General features: G+C 34.4%; 1 protein-coding gene across 3 annotated transcripts in view; it reads left to right on the top strand.

The window, feature by feature from the left end:
• Positions 1 to 14,869, top strand: part of LOC100853048 (nibrin homolog) — a 79,546-nt gene that overhangs the window by 29,078 nt on the left and 35,599 nt on the right. For all 3 annotated transcript variants that reach the window (XM_003631796.4, XM_019219569.1, XM_010650562.2), the window contains exons 3-5: positions 4,005 to 4,269; positions 4,505 to 4,593; positions 11,002 to 11,132. In XM_003631796.4, the coding sequence (XP_003631844.1) occupies positions 4,005 to 4,269; positions 4,505 to 4,593; positions 11,002 to 11,132 (485 nt within the window). The remainder of the gene's footprint in view (positions 1 to 4,004; positions 4,270 to 4,504; positions 4,594 to 11,001; positions 11,133 to 14,869) is intronic.

Raw genomic sequence — 14,869 nt, 5'->3', positions numbered from 1 at the left:
CTTCACTTTCCTCCTATTCCCCTCGAAAAAGGAAGTTCTACTATTAAATGTGTTGTAATCCTTCATGAGAGTTTCCATAACTTGACACCATACCCATTTCTCACATCATAGGATTGCCACCCTCCTTCCTCCTTATATTTTCCACTTATTACTTGTCTCCAGATAACTTGCCTTTCAAATGCGAATTGCCAACTCCACTTACATAATAAAGCCTTATTACTCGAAGAAAGACGTCTAATGCCCAAACTTTCTTTTCTTTTCTTCATGCATACAGTTGATCACTTAACTAGATGAAGTTTTTTCTCTAAAGCCCCGCCTTCCTAGAGGAAATCTCCTTGAATCCTCTTAAGCCCCAATCTAACTTTTCTTGAAATAGAAAACCATGACATAAAATAAATGGGCAAATTGAATATTGTGCCCTTGATAAAAATAAGCCTCCCCTCATTAGAGATATGGTCTTTTTCCACATCAATATCCTTTTGTAAAACCGCTCTTACACACCATCCCAAACTGCCATTAATTTAAAAGGAGTGCCAGTGGAAGACTTAGATAAGTAGATATAAGCTCTCTTACCTTACACCCCAATTGATAGGCTACCTCCTCATTATCCACACTTCAATTAGAATCAACTTGCTCTTTTCTAGATTAATTTTTGATCCTAAGTTCAAGCCACATGAGCTATTACCTTAAATGAACCATTTGCTTGAGAAGCCTTATAAAAAACATGTAGTCTCCATTTTTTGGCTTACACTTGGGCTTAATAAATTGGGGAAATAGGCATGCAATGGTGAGGTTCAAACGCTAGACCTCCCACCAAAAGAGGTGTTGATGCCATATTGAATAACCAATTTTCCTAAAAGGTTAAGTTTATCAATTGAAAGAAATTGTGCTTTTATAAATGCAATGTTTTCTTTGGATTTTGTTGTTTTAGATGCATTGTGTTAAGTTGGATGCTTTTCCCTATCAGCATTTGGGCATTAAACCTTTGTTGACATGGTGCTTATCACCCTTGTCCTACACTTGTCTGGGTGCTTACAAAAGATGCTCACTAATAATCCATCTTCATTTACTGCAAAAATGTGCAAAAGAATAAGTGAATTGTTCTCTTTTATCATGGAACTTATTCTAAAATTGTTGCTTTCTTCATTCTCTTATTCAAATGACCATGGCTCTTCTAGTTACATGCAAAAAAATGAACATAAGAGATAATGTTTAATATGATGATTTTAGAAAACACAGACACAAATTAGGCAGCATTTCTGGATTTGAAGAATTTCTGCATTTGACATCTTGTGGCCATGCTAGAACTTGAAGCATGTGTCTATGGATCATCTCTCTCTCTTTGAGGTGGCACCATGGATCATAGCTATGGGTTAGTGCCTTTGGAGATTTGAGAATCCCTTTTTGAAGTGTGGATATGTAGGGGAAATGTTTTGGCTCAAGTATAAGAATGCTAATGGTTGCACCAACATCATGAATGTTCCTATGATGATGCCTTTTGGAAGGACTCACACCAAGAAATAGTCAAGGGAAGGAGAATAACAAAAATTTAGAAGGACTAGCAGTGAACAAATGCCTTAGATCAGAAAGGTAGTTTTTAGGGAAAATCATTGAACTTGATGCTCTTGGCATTTGATGGTCTGTATAAGAAAGTTGGAGGTTCGTTATCCTTTCTAAAGTCTCCTTTCTTGCATGGACAGCCTTATTAAATAGATTGTTATGGGGGATTAGTTGAATCACATGTATTAGCCTTGGTTAACCCACTCCCCCTCCAACTCCCCTGACCCTAACCCCCCCCACAGCCACACACACACAAACCCTTTTTTGCCAATGTTTAAGGTCCTTGGTAAGTGCTTGTACAATGACAAAACTTCGTATTATTTGTACTTAAGTTTCTTACTTGGATTGAGAAGATAGATGCACTCAAATTTGGTCATGGTGAGATATTGATAACTTCTTTGGTTTTGGGTAGTTTTTGGCACCTTAACTGTGTTTTAGCTGTAGAACTCAGACCTCTAGTAGATATGATTTGGAACCTTTATGGAGAGTTAATATAGCTGTTCTTCATGTAGATGCTTTTGTTTCTTAGGCCTGTGAGATTTAAAATTTAACTGATGTATTTATGCCGTGATTTTGGTTGTTTCTTTACCTTTTCAATCATGTCATCCAACCGTAACCACCTCAAGTTATATACATGGAGATATCATCTAACTATGACCACCTAACCAACTTAAGTTCTATCCATGGAGATAAACCAAACTCTATTATCTTGATTTAGTTCAATTGAGGTAATTATTTAAGTTGTTCTAGTTCTCTAGTAGTTCTTATTAGAAGGGAAAGGGTATATTGATGGAATCATTAATGTGATACATGTTGTGGGCTCAGATCCTAATAGCTCAAGGAAAATTAGTTGTTTTACATGATATCAAAGATAGAGGTCTCAAGCTCTTGTTACCAGTCTCCTCTATTTATCCTTAACTGCTGCTACTTTTCCTCTCCATGTGCAGGTATGGGGTTGCATAAGGGCCCAAATTTTAATAGCTTAAGCTTTTTGGAAAGTTGGTAACTTAACAAGATAATTTCCAAGCACAATGTGATAGAGCCATTGTGCTTGCACATAGTCCAAATCCTAACAGCTTGAGGCTTTTAGGAACGTTGGTAGCTTAACTAGAACACTTACTGAGCTAGATGTGACAAATTCATTGTGTGAGAAATGAAAAGTTGAAAAATGATATGTTTGTTTGGGTCAACCAAGAAAGGGCCAAAAAGGCAAGCAAAGCTTTCCATATGTTGCTATCAACAAGTTTGGAAAAAACAAATAAAAAAAAGATGAATGTAGGAAATGCAAAGAAAGGAGCGAAGATGGCCTTTTTTAATGTTAGAAGTGAAGATAAAATTGTCCATCATACATTTTGATGGCAGAAAAAATGTTCGGTGGGGATTGCCTTTTTACCCAGTCAATCCATATTCTGTGTCATGGCCTTTTGATGTATGCATAATTTTTTTATAGGTTCTATTATAATGATGCAAAATTTGTCATATTAAACTAATGATTGCAACTCCATCTAGTAAGCAAGCAAAAATCTTTCTCCATGCTAAAAATGTTATATTATTAATGGAAGAAATGATGCAGATTGTCCTTTAGAAACTAAATTGTCCTTCAGAAGCAAACTGGAGTTCTCAGAACAAATGGAGGAAAGGGGGAATTGGGGATCCTTGGTTTTCAACAAAACCATGAGTTTTTCAACATGATATTGATGTGAATATTTTTGGATAGGCAATATGGTAGGATGCAAATAATATTAATCCCAGTACATCTAGGCCAAACTATCTTCCTCATCCAGTAAGGTAGAAGTGCTTTTAGTTAGCTTTTGAAAATGATCAAGATAGAACTTCACATACATCTATAGATTCCTTTCAAACATGGATTTTTTTTTTCTTTTAAATTTGAAAAAGTTATATCATTTATAAAAATGACTTTCAACCATTCTTTTCCTGTCAAAATTCTTGAACTAGTTTATTTTTTTGTTGTTGTTGTTGCTGTTTTTATTTTTATTTATTTATTTATTTTTTATAAATGTTTTTTTAACTAGAAATTTTAGATTAGCTTTGTGACCCAAGTCTCCTTCCCAATAAAAATGTGTTTGAAGAACATTATGATTAGGGGTGACCATTTCCTTTTGACCTCTGTGTTTGGTCTGGTCCAGCTTTAGCAAACATCTATATTGCCTCGTTTTGTCTGAACCCAACCTGGATGTTACACTTAGTTCAAGTCTTACCTGGAGAAATCCTAGGGGATTTTGGCCATCTACAATTGGGATCTGTGTTAGAGATGATAAATAGTGTTCTCGTGTCCTCTTCCCCTACCTTAACCCAAATCTGGAGCCAAAATTTATTATTTTGCCAGCACTGATTTGGATGATGATTATTTTTGTTAAATTTGAATTGATATACAGTAGTTTCTGATGGTATGATTATTTAATCTTGTTTGTTTCCTTTTCCAGGTTGTGATGTAATTGTTAAGAAAGACAAGGGAGTATCCCGGATCCATGCAGAGATAATTGTTGATTCAATGATTTCCCTAGATCCACAGTGGAATAAATCTTCTAACGTATCCTCCAATGTTCGGATAAGAGATTGCTCAAAGTATGGGACATTTATTAACAAGGATCTTGGCTCAAAGGAAAAACTTCATGAGTTCCCAAATAAGGAAACAACTCTAAAAGATGGGGACTTGGTTTCATTTGGCACTGGTAATGCAACCTACAGGTAATTTGGGCACTCTGCATTTAGGGTCTAAATGTGTTGGCAACATAAGAACTTGCTTTTAATTGTATAATTCTTTGGGGGATTTAAATTATCAATTTGAATTTACAATCCTTGGATTATTTCTAGTAGCATTGGATGATTCCGAATGTAGGTTAGGACTGAGAGCATCATGGAAAGTTCATATTGTAATATTTAACTCAGTTGTTCTTATTCTTCTGTGACTAATATCTGGCAGGTTTGGTTTTGTCCCGCTCATATTTTTTGTTTATCGCTCAGAGCCTTTCCAAATGAATCATTCTCTTCAAGATAAAATTTCATCAATAGGTGAGCAATTTCCTTAGAAATATGCTATTTAACTCAACATGTTTCCAAAAGTTCTTATTACTTTGTTAAGAGGGCTATGACTTGTAATTTTGTGTGTGATTGACACCTTTCTTGCTTTTCTTTGTGCTTCTTGTTATATGGTCTTGGCATTTTTTAAGTATTAGAAGAAAAGGGTCAGAAAAGGTATTTTTCATCCCATTTATTTTTCCATTTAAGCAGTGATTGAAACACGTAGTAAGACAACTTGATCTCCAATGCCCTTTGGTTAATTTCCATCACCATTCACTATGTCAGATAACAAATGCTTGTAGTTGTCGTTGATATGATGTATCATTGAGAACCAAGTTTCTAAATAAATAACGAGACTTCCAATTTTTCTCTGCTAAATTTTATTTGTGAACTCTTTGGCCTTCCTCTCAAGGCTTTAACCTCGAATGGTGATTTGACTTCAATAATTATAGGGGTTGAATAATTTTATTGATGCTTATGGAAGGTGAAAATCTAATGGGTAACTAATACAAGCATTTTAAAAGTTTCTGCTTTGGTGGCTTAGCAAATGGAATCAATAAGTGGATTTTTACAGAGGTTCAAGACAATAATTCCGTCCTAATTCCTTCATGTGTTCAATGATGAAATTATCTTTTGTAGTTTTTTGTCCTTTTCCAAACATCCCACATGAAATTCCATATCAACTGCTCTTTTTTCTTGAAAATAATGAATTATTTAAAAATGTCATTTGTTGGGCATTCAATGTTTTGCCATTCGAAAGCTACTTGGTTTGTATGTTTAGCTCTTTATGCTAGCATGACATCCTTTCGATCTCTTCCTTTCTTGGATAGGCTTTATCTAAAGAGGATTGCTTGATTCTTGAGGCTGGGAAAAGGGCTTTTATATAGTGGCAGAGCTAGGGTTTAGAGAGATGATTAAATTGCTGGATTTTAGAGAGAATTAGTTAGAGTTTGGATAGGCTTTATCTAAAGAGGATTGCTTGATTCTTGAGGCTTGGAAAAGGGCTTTTATATAGTGGTGGAGCTAGGGTTTAGAGAGTTAATTAAAAAATGGTTAATTGGACAGGGTCAATACATATTCCTTGCCCCTAAATTGTACTTGATGCTCTGGTTACGGGGGAAAGATGGTTAAAATTCAAATGCAGAAGGGCAATTGAAACAGAATTGGTTAGGGTCATTCCTTAGGGGTGGAACTGGTACAAGAATGTTAGATGGAAACATTGGAGAAACATGCTCTTTCCCCTCAATGAAAATGTGCTATTGGTAGATTAACCTAGAGAAAGGTGAATATATATTTTTTGCAAAATTTTTAATATTCCTTACCCCTAAATTGTACTTGATGCTCTGGTTATGGGGGAAAAATGGATAAAATTTAAATGCAGAAGGGAAATTGAAACAGAATCGGTTAGGGTCATTCCTTAGGGGTGGAACTGGTACAGCAATGTTAGATTGGAAGCCTTGGAGAAACATGCTCTTTCTCCTCAATAAAAATGTGCTATTGGTAGATTAACCTAGAGAATGGTGAATAAATATTTTTTGCAAAATTTTCAGGTTTTAAATCTATTCAAATGTCAATCTAGTTATGCAGGAAATAAATAAATAAAATAAAATAAAATAAAGGGCATAACATGATGATTTATGTTGAAACCTCAAACATAAATTGTTTGAGATAAGAGTCAAAAGGGCTTCTTACAAATCTAAGTTAAATTCATTAGAAAAATACAAAATAAGTTTTTTAATTTTTAATTTTTTTTACAGTTTTACAATTTTACTGAACAGATTTACTCCAATCTAATCCAAGCAACAACTTCTTAGGGAATCCTGCCTTTATGCTGTGATCTGCATTGAGCCACATTTTCTCATATATTATCTTCTAGTAGATCTTCAAACATGATCATAATCCTTTGAATCGCTTACTCTTTTTGTCTCACCTCATCCAAGGTAGTGTAATATTTATAGACAAAGCAATGTTAGGGCTGTGATGGGGTTAAAGAAAGTTTTAATTGTAATAGAAAGACTAAAAAGAAGTTGGGCTTCACTTTAATTGGACCTGAAGCCGTTTTTTCAGCTTCTTTTGATTGTCCCACTTGCTTGACCCTACGACAATTTTTTTTTTTTGTTGATATTTTTGGTCTATGGTTTGATAAAAACCTTTTCTAAATATTTTTTTTTTTTTTGCTTTTAGGAAAAGTTCATTTTAGTCAAACAATGTTAATTTTGGCTTCTTGAAAAACAAGTTCTAAGTACCTCATCCTAGGGGATGCTCAAAAGAGGGTAGCTGATCCACTGTCATTATTTTTATTTTTATTTGTTCATGCGTGGTTAGAAGCTTGTTGGACATGAAACAAAAAATTACAACTCAAGTAAATTTTCATAGAATTTCCAATTAACATTTTGTTTAGACTAAAAAAAGTTCTAATTAGATTGCATATCATGCTCAATTTGTGGGAGAAGATGATAAAAATGCACTAGGGTAATTGAGGCAATATTGTTTAGTGTAAATGAGGGTGTGCATGATCGCTATGATGAACACTTATTTTTAGTTTATGGGGGAAAGATGGTAAAATTGCACTAGGACAATTAAGGCAAAATTGGTTAGTCTAAGTGAAGGTGTTTAATGTGTTATCTTGCTTGTTTGCACTTAACCCCATCTGTTCCAGATGCAAGAGCCTGGTCTTTGTCTTTTTTAGGGTTATTTACAATCAAGTCTTTCTTGCTAGTCTTGTCCCGCCTTTCTAATTCTTCTCCTGCTTTCCCTACTAATTTTGTTTGGAAATCGCTAGTGTCTCTTAAGGTCAAGTCTTTTGTTTGGTTAGTGGTACATAAGAAGGTAAATACTAATGATATGCTATAGTTGAGAAGGCCCTACAAAGCTCTTAGTCCTAATACCTATGAGTTGTGTATGGAGCATGGAGAAGCAACAAATCATTTCTTCTTATATTGTCCTTTGACAATGGGGCTATGACACAAATTATTTGAATAGCCAAGATGGATTGTTCCCCCAAGAAGCATTTGTGACAGGATGACCATTAATTATAAGGGATTGGGAGGATTCAAGAGAGGCCTAGTATTGTGGCAAACCGCTTGTATTGCTTTAATTTGGGTGCTGTGGCGGGAAAAAAATGTTAGGATTTTTGTGGACAAGGCAAGGAATTTAGAGGTTCTATGGGATACTATTCACTTCCTTGCTTCTTTTTGTGCATTTTATACCACAACTTTTAAGTGCATTCCCTTTAATGTGGTTTAACTAGATTGGTTAGTGGTGTGTAGCTCCAAGGGTGTGGATTAGTAAGGAGAGGTTGCCTTTTGTAATTACCATGTGCCTTTTTGCTTTTGATATTCAGTTTTCTTAGCTTTCGTTTATGGGAGGATTCCTCATCCTTGTATTGTACTTCTTAATTCCTATTTCAATATAATACATTTTTGTTTCTTATCCCAAAAAAAAAAAAAAAAAATGTGAAGATGTTTAATAGTTGTATGCTCTTATTTTTTAGCTTTCTTTAATGGGAACACCTCACTGTGTCTTACCTAGTTTGATGATCAAATTGCTAAGATTTGAGTTCCATATACAAGAGGTTAGACTTGCACAAGAGCCTTGCTTAAGTATTTAGACTTTTTAATTTCTTTTTATGATTCTTTTAATGAAAAGAAAATTTGTTATCTGTTAGTCCTTTTGTTGTCTTTGCAAAGTGTAGTTCTTTCTTCCATGAGATGGTTTATTTTCCTCTAAATCTCTCTTCCTAGCCCATTTTTAAAGTTGATTCTCTTTTTTCTTCTCTGTAAGGAAAACTCATTTGAAAATCCCAAAGATCCTTAAAATTTCTTGCCTTTGCTTGGTTATTGCTAGCAGAAAGGTAAATATTTACGATATGTGTCGTCTTAGGGGATTCCATATAGTTATTTTGCTTGGATAACTTGTTTAATGCTTGGGGAGTGGGGAATTTGCAAACCATCTTTTCCCATATTGCTCTTTTACTTTGAAATTGTGACTCAGACTTTTCAGGAGCAGGGATGGCCTAGTTAGTTCCTAGAGGTTTTTTTATGTGATGATTATAACTTTTTGGGATTTTAGAATGAGCTTGTAGGTAGGCATTTTATTGCCTGGGGGGAAGGGGTTGGTGGTGTTTGTACTATTCTAGCAACTTGGTTGGTATCTTGATGGAAAGGAATGTCAGGATCTTAGAGCAAACAGCCCATTGAATGGACTGTGGGAGAACATCCTCCTAGATGTCAATTGCCAAAGAGTTGTTGGAATTTCCCATAACTATCATTATGCAGGATAGGAGTTTTGTTTCCATTCCATTCATGATAGTGGTGGAAATACGATTGACTGGACTCATTGGTCTGTTGGTTTCTTAAAACTGAACTTTGATGAATGTTTCTTGGGAATGCAAATCAAATGAGCATTATTCTTCCGAGATCATAGGAGTGGGATCATTTGTGCCTTTTCAAAAAGTTGGGTCTGGGCTAGCTACTGAAGTAGAATTACTCGCTTTATTCAAGGCCTCAATGTTGTAACGAAGTACCTAACCAATTTACTAGCATAGGAGGCTTTGACAAACAGTTTTGTAGTCATTGTTGTAGAGGGTCTTGAAGATATGACCATTGGATACTACATATTGTGGACTTGGGTAGGAAGTTGGTTGCTTCTTCTTGTGGAAGCTTAGGTCCTTGTGGTAAGATTTTTGAAAACAATTCTCAAAAAATCATTTTTGAAGACAATTTAAAAAAAACAATTCATAGTTGTTTTTAGAAAAAAAATTCTGTTTGGGAACTTAAATATGAAAAACCGTTTTCTTGACTTATTCTCCTTGAATATATTGCCCACTTATGTACAATTTAAAAGTTTCCAAAGTATCTTCATAGTTTCAATTATTTCTCTGAATACTCTACAAAACAAATCTGAAAACACCTGAAATTTATTCTAAAAAATAATTTATTTTTAGAACAAATTCTCAAAAAACTGTTTTCAGCCAAAATTTTGTCAAATATGTTTTTTAAGTTAAGAAAATTGTTTTTTTTATCCTAAAGAACAGAAAATTGTTTTTAAGAACAGTTTCCAAATGACCCTTAGATTAGTTAGTTAGTTGAAAGGCTGGCCAAGCGAGGAGCCTCATTGATTTTGTTGGAATCTAATTCTCCCTTGTGCTTTTTGATATTCTACCTCTTTAGGGATGGGAACCCAAAGAGCTTCTACTACGGAGATTTTTTATGTTTACTTACTACTGAATTTGGAAGAGAAACTGAATGATACTCTATTGAAACAATTTAGTTTACATCGAGAACTTAAATAGACAAAGCAATCTCATCTTGCAGAATATCATCTGATATTCTTTCTAATTCAAACTAGAGATAAAAACAAATTTAAACACACTAGGACTTATCTAAACTAAACAATCCAGAATAATAGGATTCAGTCAAGCCTTATCTTCTGGTTTTATTTTAAATTCAAACTCCTAAAAATCTAGGACTTATCTAAACTAAACAGTCCAAAATAATAGGACTCAATCAAGCCTTATCTTCTGGTTTTATTTTTAAATTCAAACTCCTAAAAATCAAACCTACGGTTTCAACACTTACTCTTGTGTTTCTTTTTCTTATTGAAGGATTTCTCATCCTTTTCTGTTTTGTATGAATTCTTGATCTTATCTAATATAATGAAAATATAGTTTCTCTTGCTCCTAACACCATCTCTTTCAAAAATAAAATAAAAGAAATGAATTGCACACACTCAATGTGCGCTATGCCCCCTTGATATTGCAATTATTATGCTCCCTCAATTATTATGCGCATACTCACAGATTAGTGCCTCCCTCAATTTTGCAATTATTATATTCTTTGTTGTCCTTAAATCAAGTTCTGAGCATTCTTAGTATGTATGCATACAAATTTTGCTAGTCACACTTGGAGCCAATGCTTCCTGAAGTTTTAGTTAGTTTGCCCACTTAAAATTTTTCTGATTCTTCAATAGATCTTGTGTGGTGTGCTAATTATGCGAAGTCCATTTCACCTCCTATGAAAAATGATGTGTCTATAGAATCAAGATAGTTCACTATCTAAATATCTTATACCTCCATTTTCTATTTGATCCGATATTTATTCTCTTAACTGTCTCTGTGAAACTGTTAGAAACAACTTATCATAAATCAAAATTCAATGTTTGAACTTATGTAATTAACATATTTTTGTTATACAATACAACTTAATGATGACAGTAACTAGGGAATACGGGGGAATCCCTTTGTCATTATTGTGTCCTTCAAAAATTTTCACCAGTGTATTCAAATATTATTTGGGTTTTATTACTCTTACTCATTGAGTGATTCTATGTATTGCTTACAAAGTCATCTATTCTTGAGATGAGATTATGCAACTGATGAATAAAGTGTTTTCAATATAGGCGCTTCTGTTACTCGTGCATGGAGTTCAGAGTGCACACATGTGCTTGTTGATCAGTTCATGCTGGTGAAAGAAGATTTAGTTGATATTTTCTTGGCCAAGAAGCCTCTTGTCCTTAATGATTGGATTGAGGTAAAGTTTATCCCATTTTATTTCTGATGTATTACTTGTAACTAAAATATTTGGTTATAGTAATAAGGTTGTTACTTCTAAGAAATGTAGATTTTTGAGTGGTATTTTGAGGGGAAGTTCCATTTGTGATGAATGAAGGTTTGAAAATAGTTATTGGTATCATTGTTTGTGACTGTCTATAAAAGAATTTATTATTTCCCTTTCACAGGTCTCATTGTTACAATTTTCTCTCTTCTTTTTGTTTGTTTGTCTATTTATTTTTATTTTTTTATAAATTTAGTTGAGTGGGACCTTTATCTTGTTGAATACTAAAAAGGAATGGAATGTATGCAGGATTTGATAGCTTGTTGAAAGATCACCCACTCTACACCCAAGCTTATATGCCAATATGTCTCCACATCCTCCCATCTTTCTCATTGGAAATGAAGCTCACCCTTTCAGAATTTGCTTTTAATCCTAAAACGACTTCAAGCAATGGAAGGATGCACCTAAAGTACAACAAATGTTCTTTATTAGGCACATAGAACAAAAGTATTTTCCACAAACAACAAATGCAATATCTTCATGTTGATTTTTTCTATATATTTACTTCACAGCTTGTAAAATATATATGTATATATATATAAAGCATTGATCAAAAGCACATTATCTAGTCTTCCCATATTCTTTTTGTCTTTATTCAACATTCCTAGAAAAGTTAGATTGAGGCTGGAGAAAATTCAAAGGGATTTCCTTTGGGGAGGTGGGGGGTTGACAAAAAATATGCATCTTGTGAAGTGGTCGACAATGTACATGGAGAAGAGTAAGGAGGGTTTGGGCATTAGACACATTTCTTCATTCAATAAGGCGCTTTTGTACAAATGGAATTGACATTATGCAATCGAAAAAGGAGCATTTTGGAATAAGGTAATTAGTGGTAAATATGGGGAGGACGAGGGTGGCTGGTCCTGCGAAGTGAGAGATAGGTATGGGGTCGAACTATGGAAATCTATTAGGAAAGATTGAAACACTTTCTATAGTAGATCTTCCTTTGTGGTGGCTAATGGGATGTGGGTGGAATTTTGGAAGGATAAATGGTGCAGGGATGATCCTTTGTGTGTTTCCTTCCCTTCTTTATATGCCTTAGCCATTTCAAAAGAGGTCTTGGTAGCGAATTTATAGGATCGGACAAGTGAGAGGGTCATTGGAATCCTTATTTTTCTAGACTTTTAAATGATTGAAAATTGGACGACTTAGAGGAATTATTTTCAAGTTTGCAAGGAGTGGTGGTAGATAGTGAGGGGGAAGACAAGGTGGGGTAGACGAACTCAAGAAACAATAAGTTCTCAGCTAAGTCTTTATGTGTTGCTTTGGAATTGGGGGAATCAATTTCCTTTCCAACAAGTGTAATTTGGAATACATGGGTGCCTTCTAAGGTGAGTTTGTTCACTTAGGAGGCTAGCTGGGGTCAGGTGTTGACCCTAAACTAGTTTCAGAGAAGAAGGTGATCTTTGGTCATTTTTTTCTTTCTAAAGTTGAGGAAGAATCCATAAATTACATTTTTCTTCATTGTTGCAAGGCAAGGGTTCTCTGGTAGTTGCTCTTCGCTCTTTTTGGTATTCATTGGGTGCAAGTTTCTATGGTTAAAGAGATTCTCTTAGGTTGACATAGATCATTTGTGGGTAAAAGATGTAAGAAGCTTTGGTGAGCAGTTCCATTGTGCATCTTTTGGACTGTTTGGAATGAAAAGAATTAAAGATTGTTTGATAATGAGGAACAATCGAATCAAAGTTTGAAAAACACTTTTCTTAGAAATTTGTTTTTGTGGGTTACAAAAATATAGGTTTTATGTCTTTAAATGATTTTGTTGATTGGTTAAGTTCTTGCTAAGAGAGGGAGTTGCTTTTTGTTTTCTTTCTTTTTGCTTGCTTCTTTTGGCTTTCATTGTATACCTCTTATGTGCTATGATGTTCCGTCTCTCTGACACTTGTTTATAAAATCGTATTATTTGCTTATCAAAAATGATCTAGCCACATCATATTGTTTCTTGGTATGCCATGTGACTAAATTTCCTCCCACTAACATGTAGTACCCTAAAGTTGATCTTCGATTTATTATTGATCCTACCCAATGAACATCTATATATTCCTCTACTTCCAAATAGCCATGTTTAGATATCAAACCATTCCTAAGAGCAGATTTTAAATAGTTAAGAAGCTTGTGTATAACCAACATGTGTTTTTCAAGGAGCATGCATAAATTGACTTAACACACTCTCTGCAAAGGCTATTTCATAGCAAGTATGAGCCATGAATGTTTACTTCCCGACTAATATTTGGCATTGCCTTTTGTCTGCTGGTGTATCATTGGGCATTCACCCCACCTGTGATTTTGTTCAATAGGAGTATCAACAAGCTTACTAGCCAACATTCTTGTTTAGTTGAGTAAAAAATGTATTTTTTTGAGAAACAAAGATCTTTTGCTTCGACCTAACAACTTCAATATTTAGAAAATACTATAGAATACCAAGGTCTTTGATATCAAATTCTGTTGCCAAATATGTTTTTAGTTTGCTCAGCTCCTCACTATTTTTACCTGTCACCACAATATCATCCACATACATGATCAAGATGTTAATCTTCCCATTGGGTGAATGTTTGAGAGAAAAAAAGTGATCAGATTGACTATGATGGTATCCATACTTCTTCATGGCCTAAACAAATCTACCAAAGCAAGCTCCAGGTGATTGCTTGAGTTCATACATGGACTTCCGTAATCTACATACCTTGCCCCTTTTTGTTAGGTTAGGAAAGCTATGAGGAAAGTCCATGCAGTCTTCTTCTTCTAGATCTTTGTGAAGAAATGCATTCTTGATATCAAACTGTTGAAGAGGCCAATCTAGGCTTACAGCCAAGGATAAGAGGACCTGAATGATAGTTATCTTTGCCTCTGGTGTAAAAAGTTTCCTGATAATCTGCCTCATATGTCTGTGTATAATCTTTAGCTACCAATCTTTCTTTGAACCTCTCCATAGAACCATTTGCCTTATGTTTCACTTTGAATACCTATTTGCAACCAATTGTCTTCTTTCCCTTTGGCAACTCCACTAGTTCCCATGAATCATTGTTTGTAATGCTTCAATGTCTTCTATCATGGCAGCTTTTCACTTTATGTTAGTAAGAGCTTCATGTGATTTATTAAGAATAGATGCAAAGGACAACTGGTTTGCAAATATTTTATAAGGTGGAGATAAAGGATGTGAAGACATATAATAAAGAGATAAGACTTTTTATACTACAGTTTGCAAAACCATAATGAGTCTAGTTCTCAAAAGTTAATTGAGTTGACTCTTCAATAGAAGGATCAATAGAAAGTTTAAGGGAAGCAATTACCTCTAAAATACTTGTTGAAGCATCTGATTGGTCATTAGGTTAATCAAAAGGTGGTTGAGTCTTCTCCCTTCATGAATATTCCAATCTATATGGCTCAATAAATCCTCTTGAAGTAGATGCAAAAGCTTCAAATGATGATACAATGGTGAAAGGTAGTGGTAGCATATCCTAAGACTTCTCTTCCTCCTTAAGAGATGCATTTGAATCTCCCCCTAAATGGTAAACTTGATCTTCAACCAAAGTAACATTCATGGAAACAAACATTTTTTCTAAAGGCAGGTGGTAGCATTTGTATCCCTTTTTTTTTTCTTTTTCTTTTTTGTGGTAGAGTACCCTAAAAGATGCACTTAAGTACCCTCAAATCAA

This window comes from Vitis vinifera, chromosome 4 (genome assembly GCF_030704535.1).
Source record: "Vitis vinifera cultivar Pinot Noir 40024 chromosome 4, ASM3070453v1".
NCBI lineage: Eukaryota > Viridiplantae > Streptophyta > Magnoliopsida > Vitales > Vitaceae > Vitis > Vitis vinifera.
Note: the sequence above shows the minus strand (reverse complement) of the source record. Positions and strands in the feature narration are given on the sequence as shown.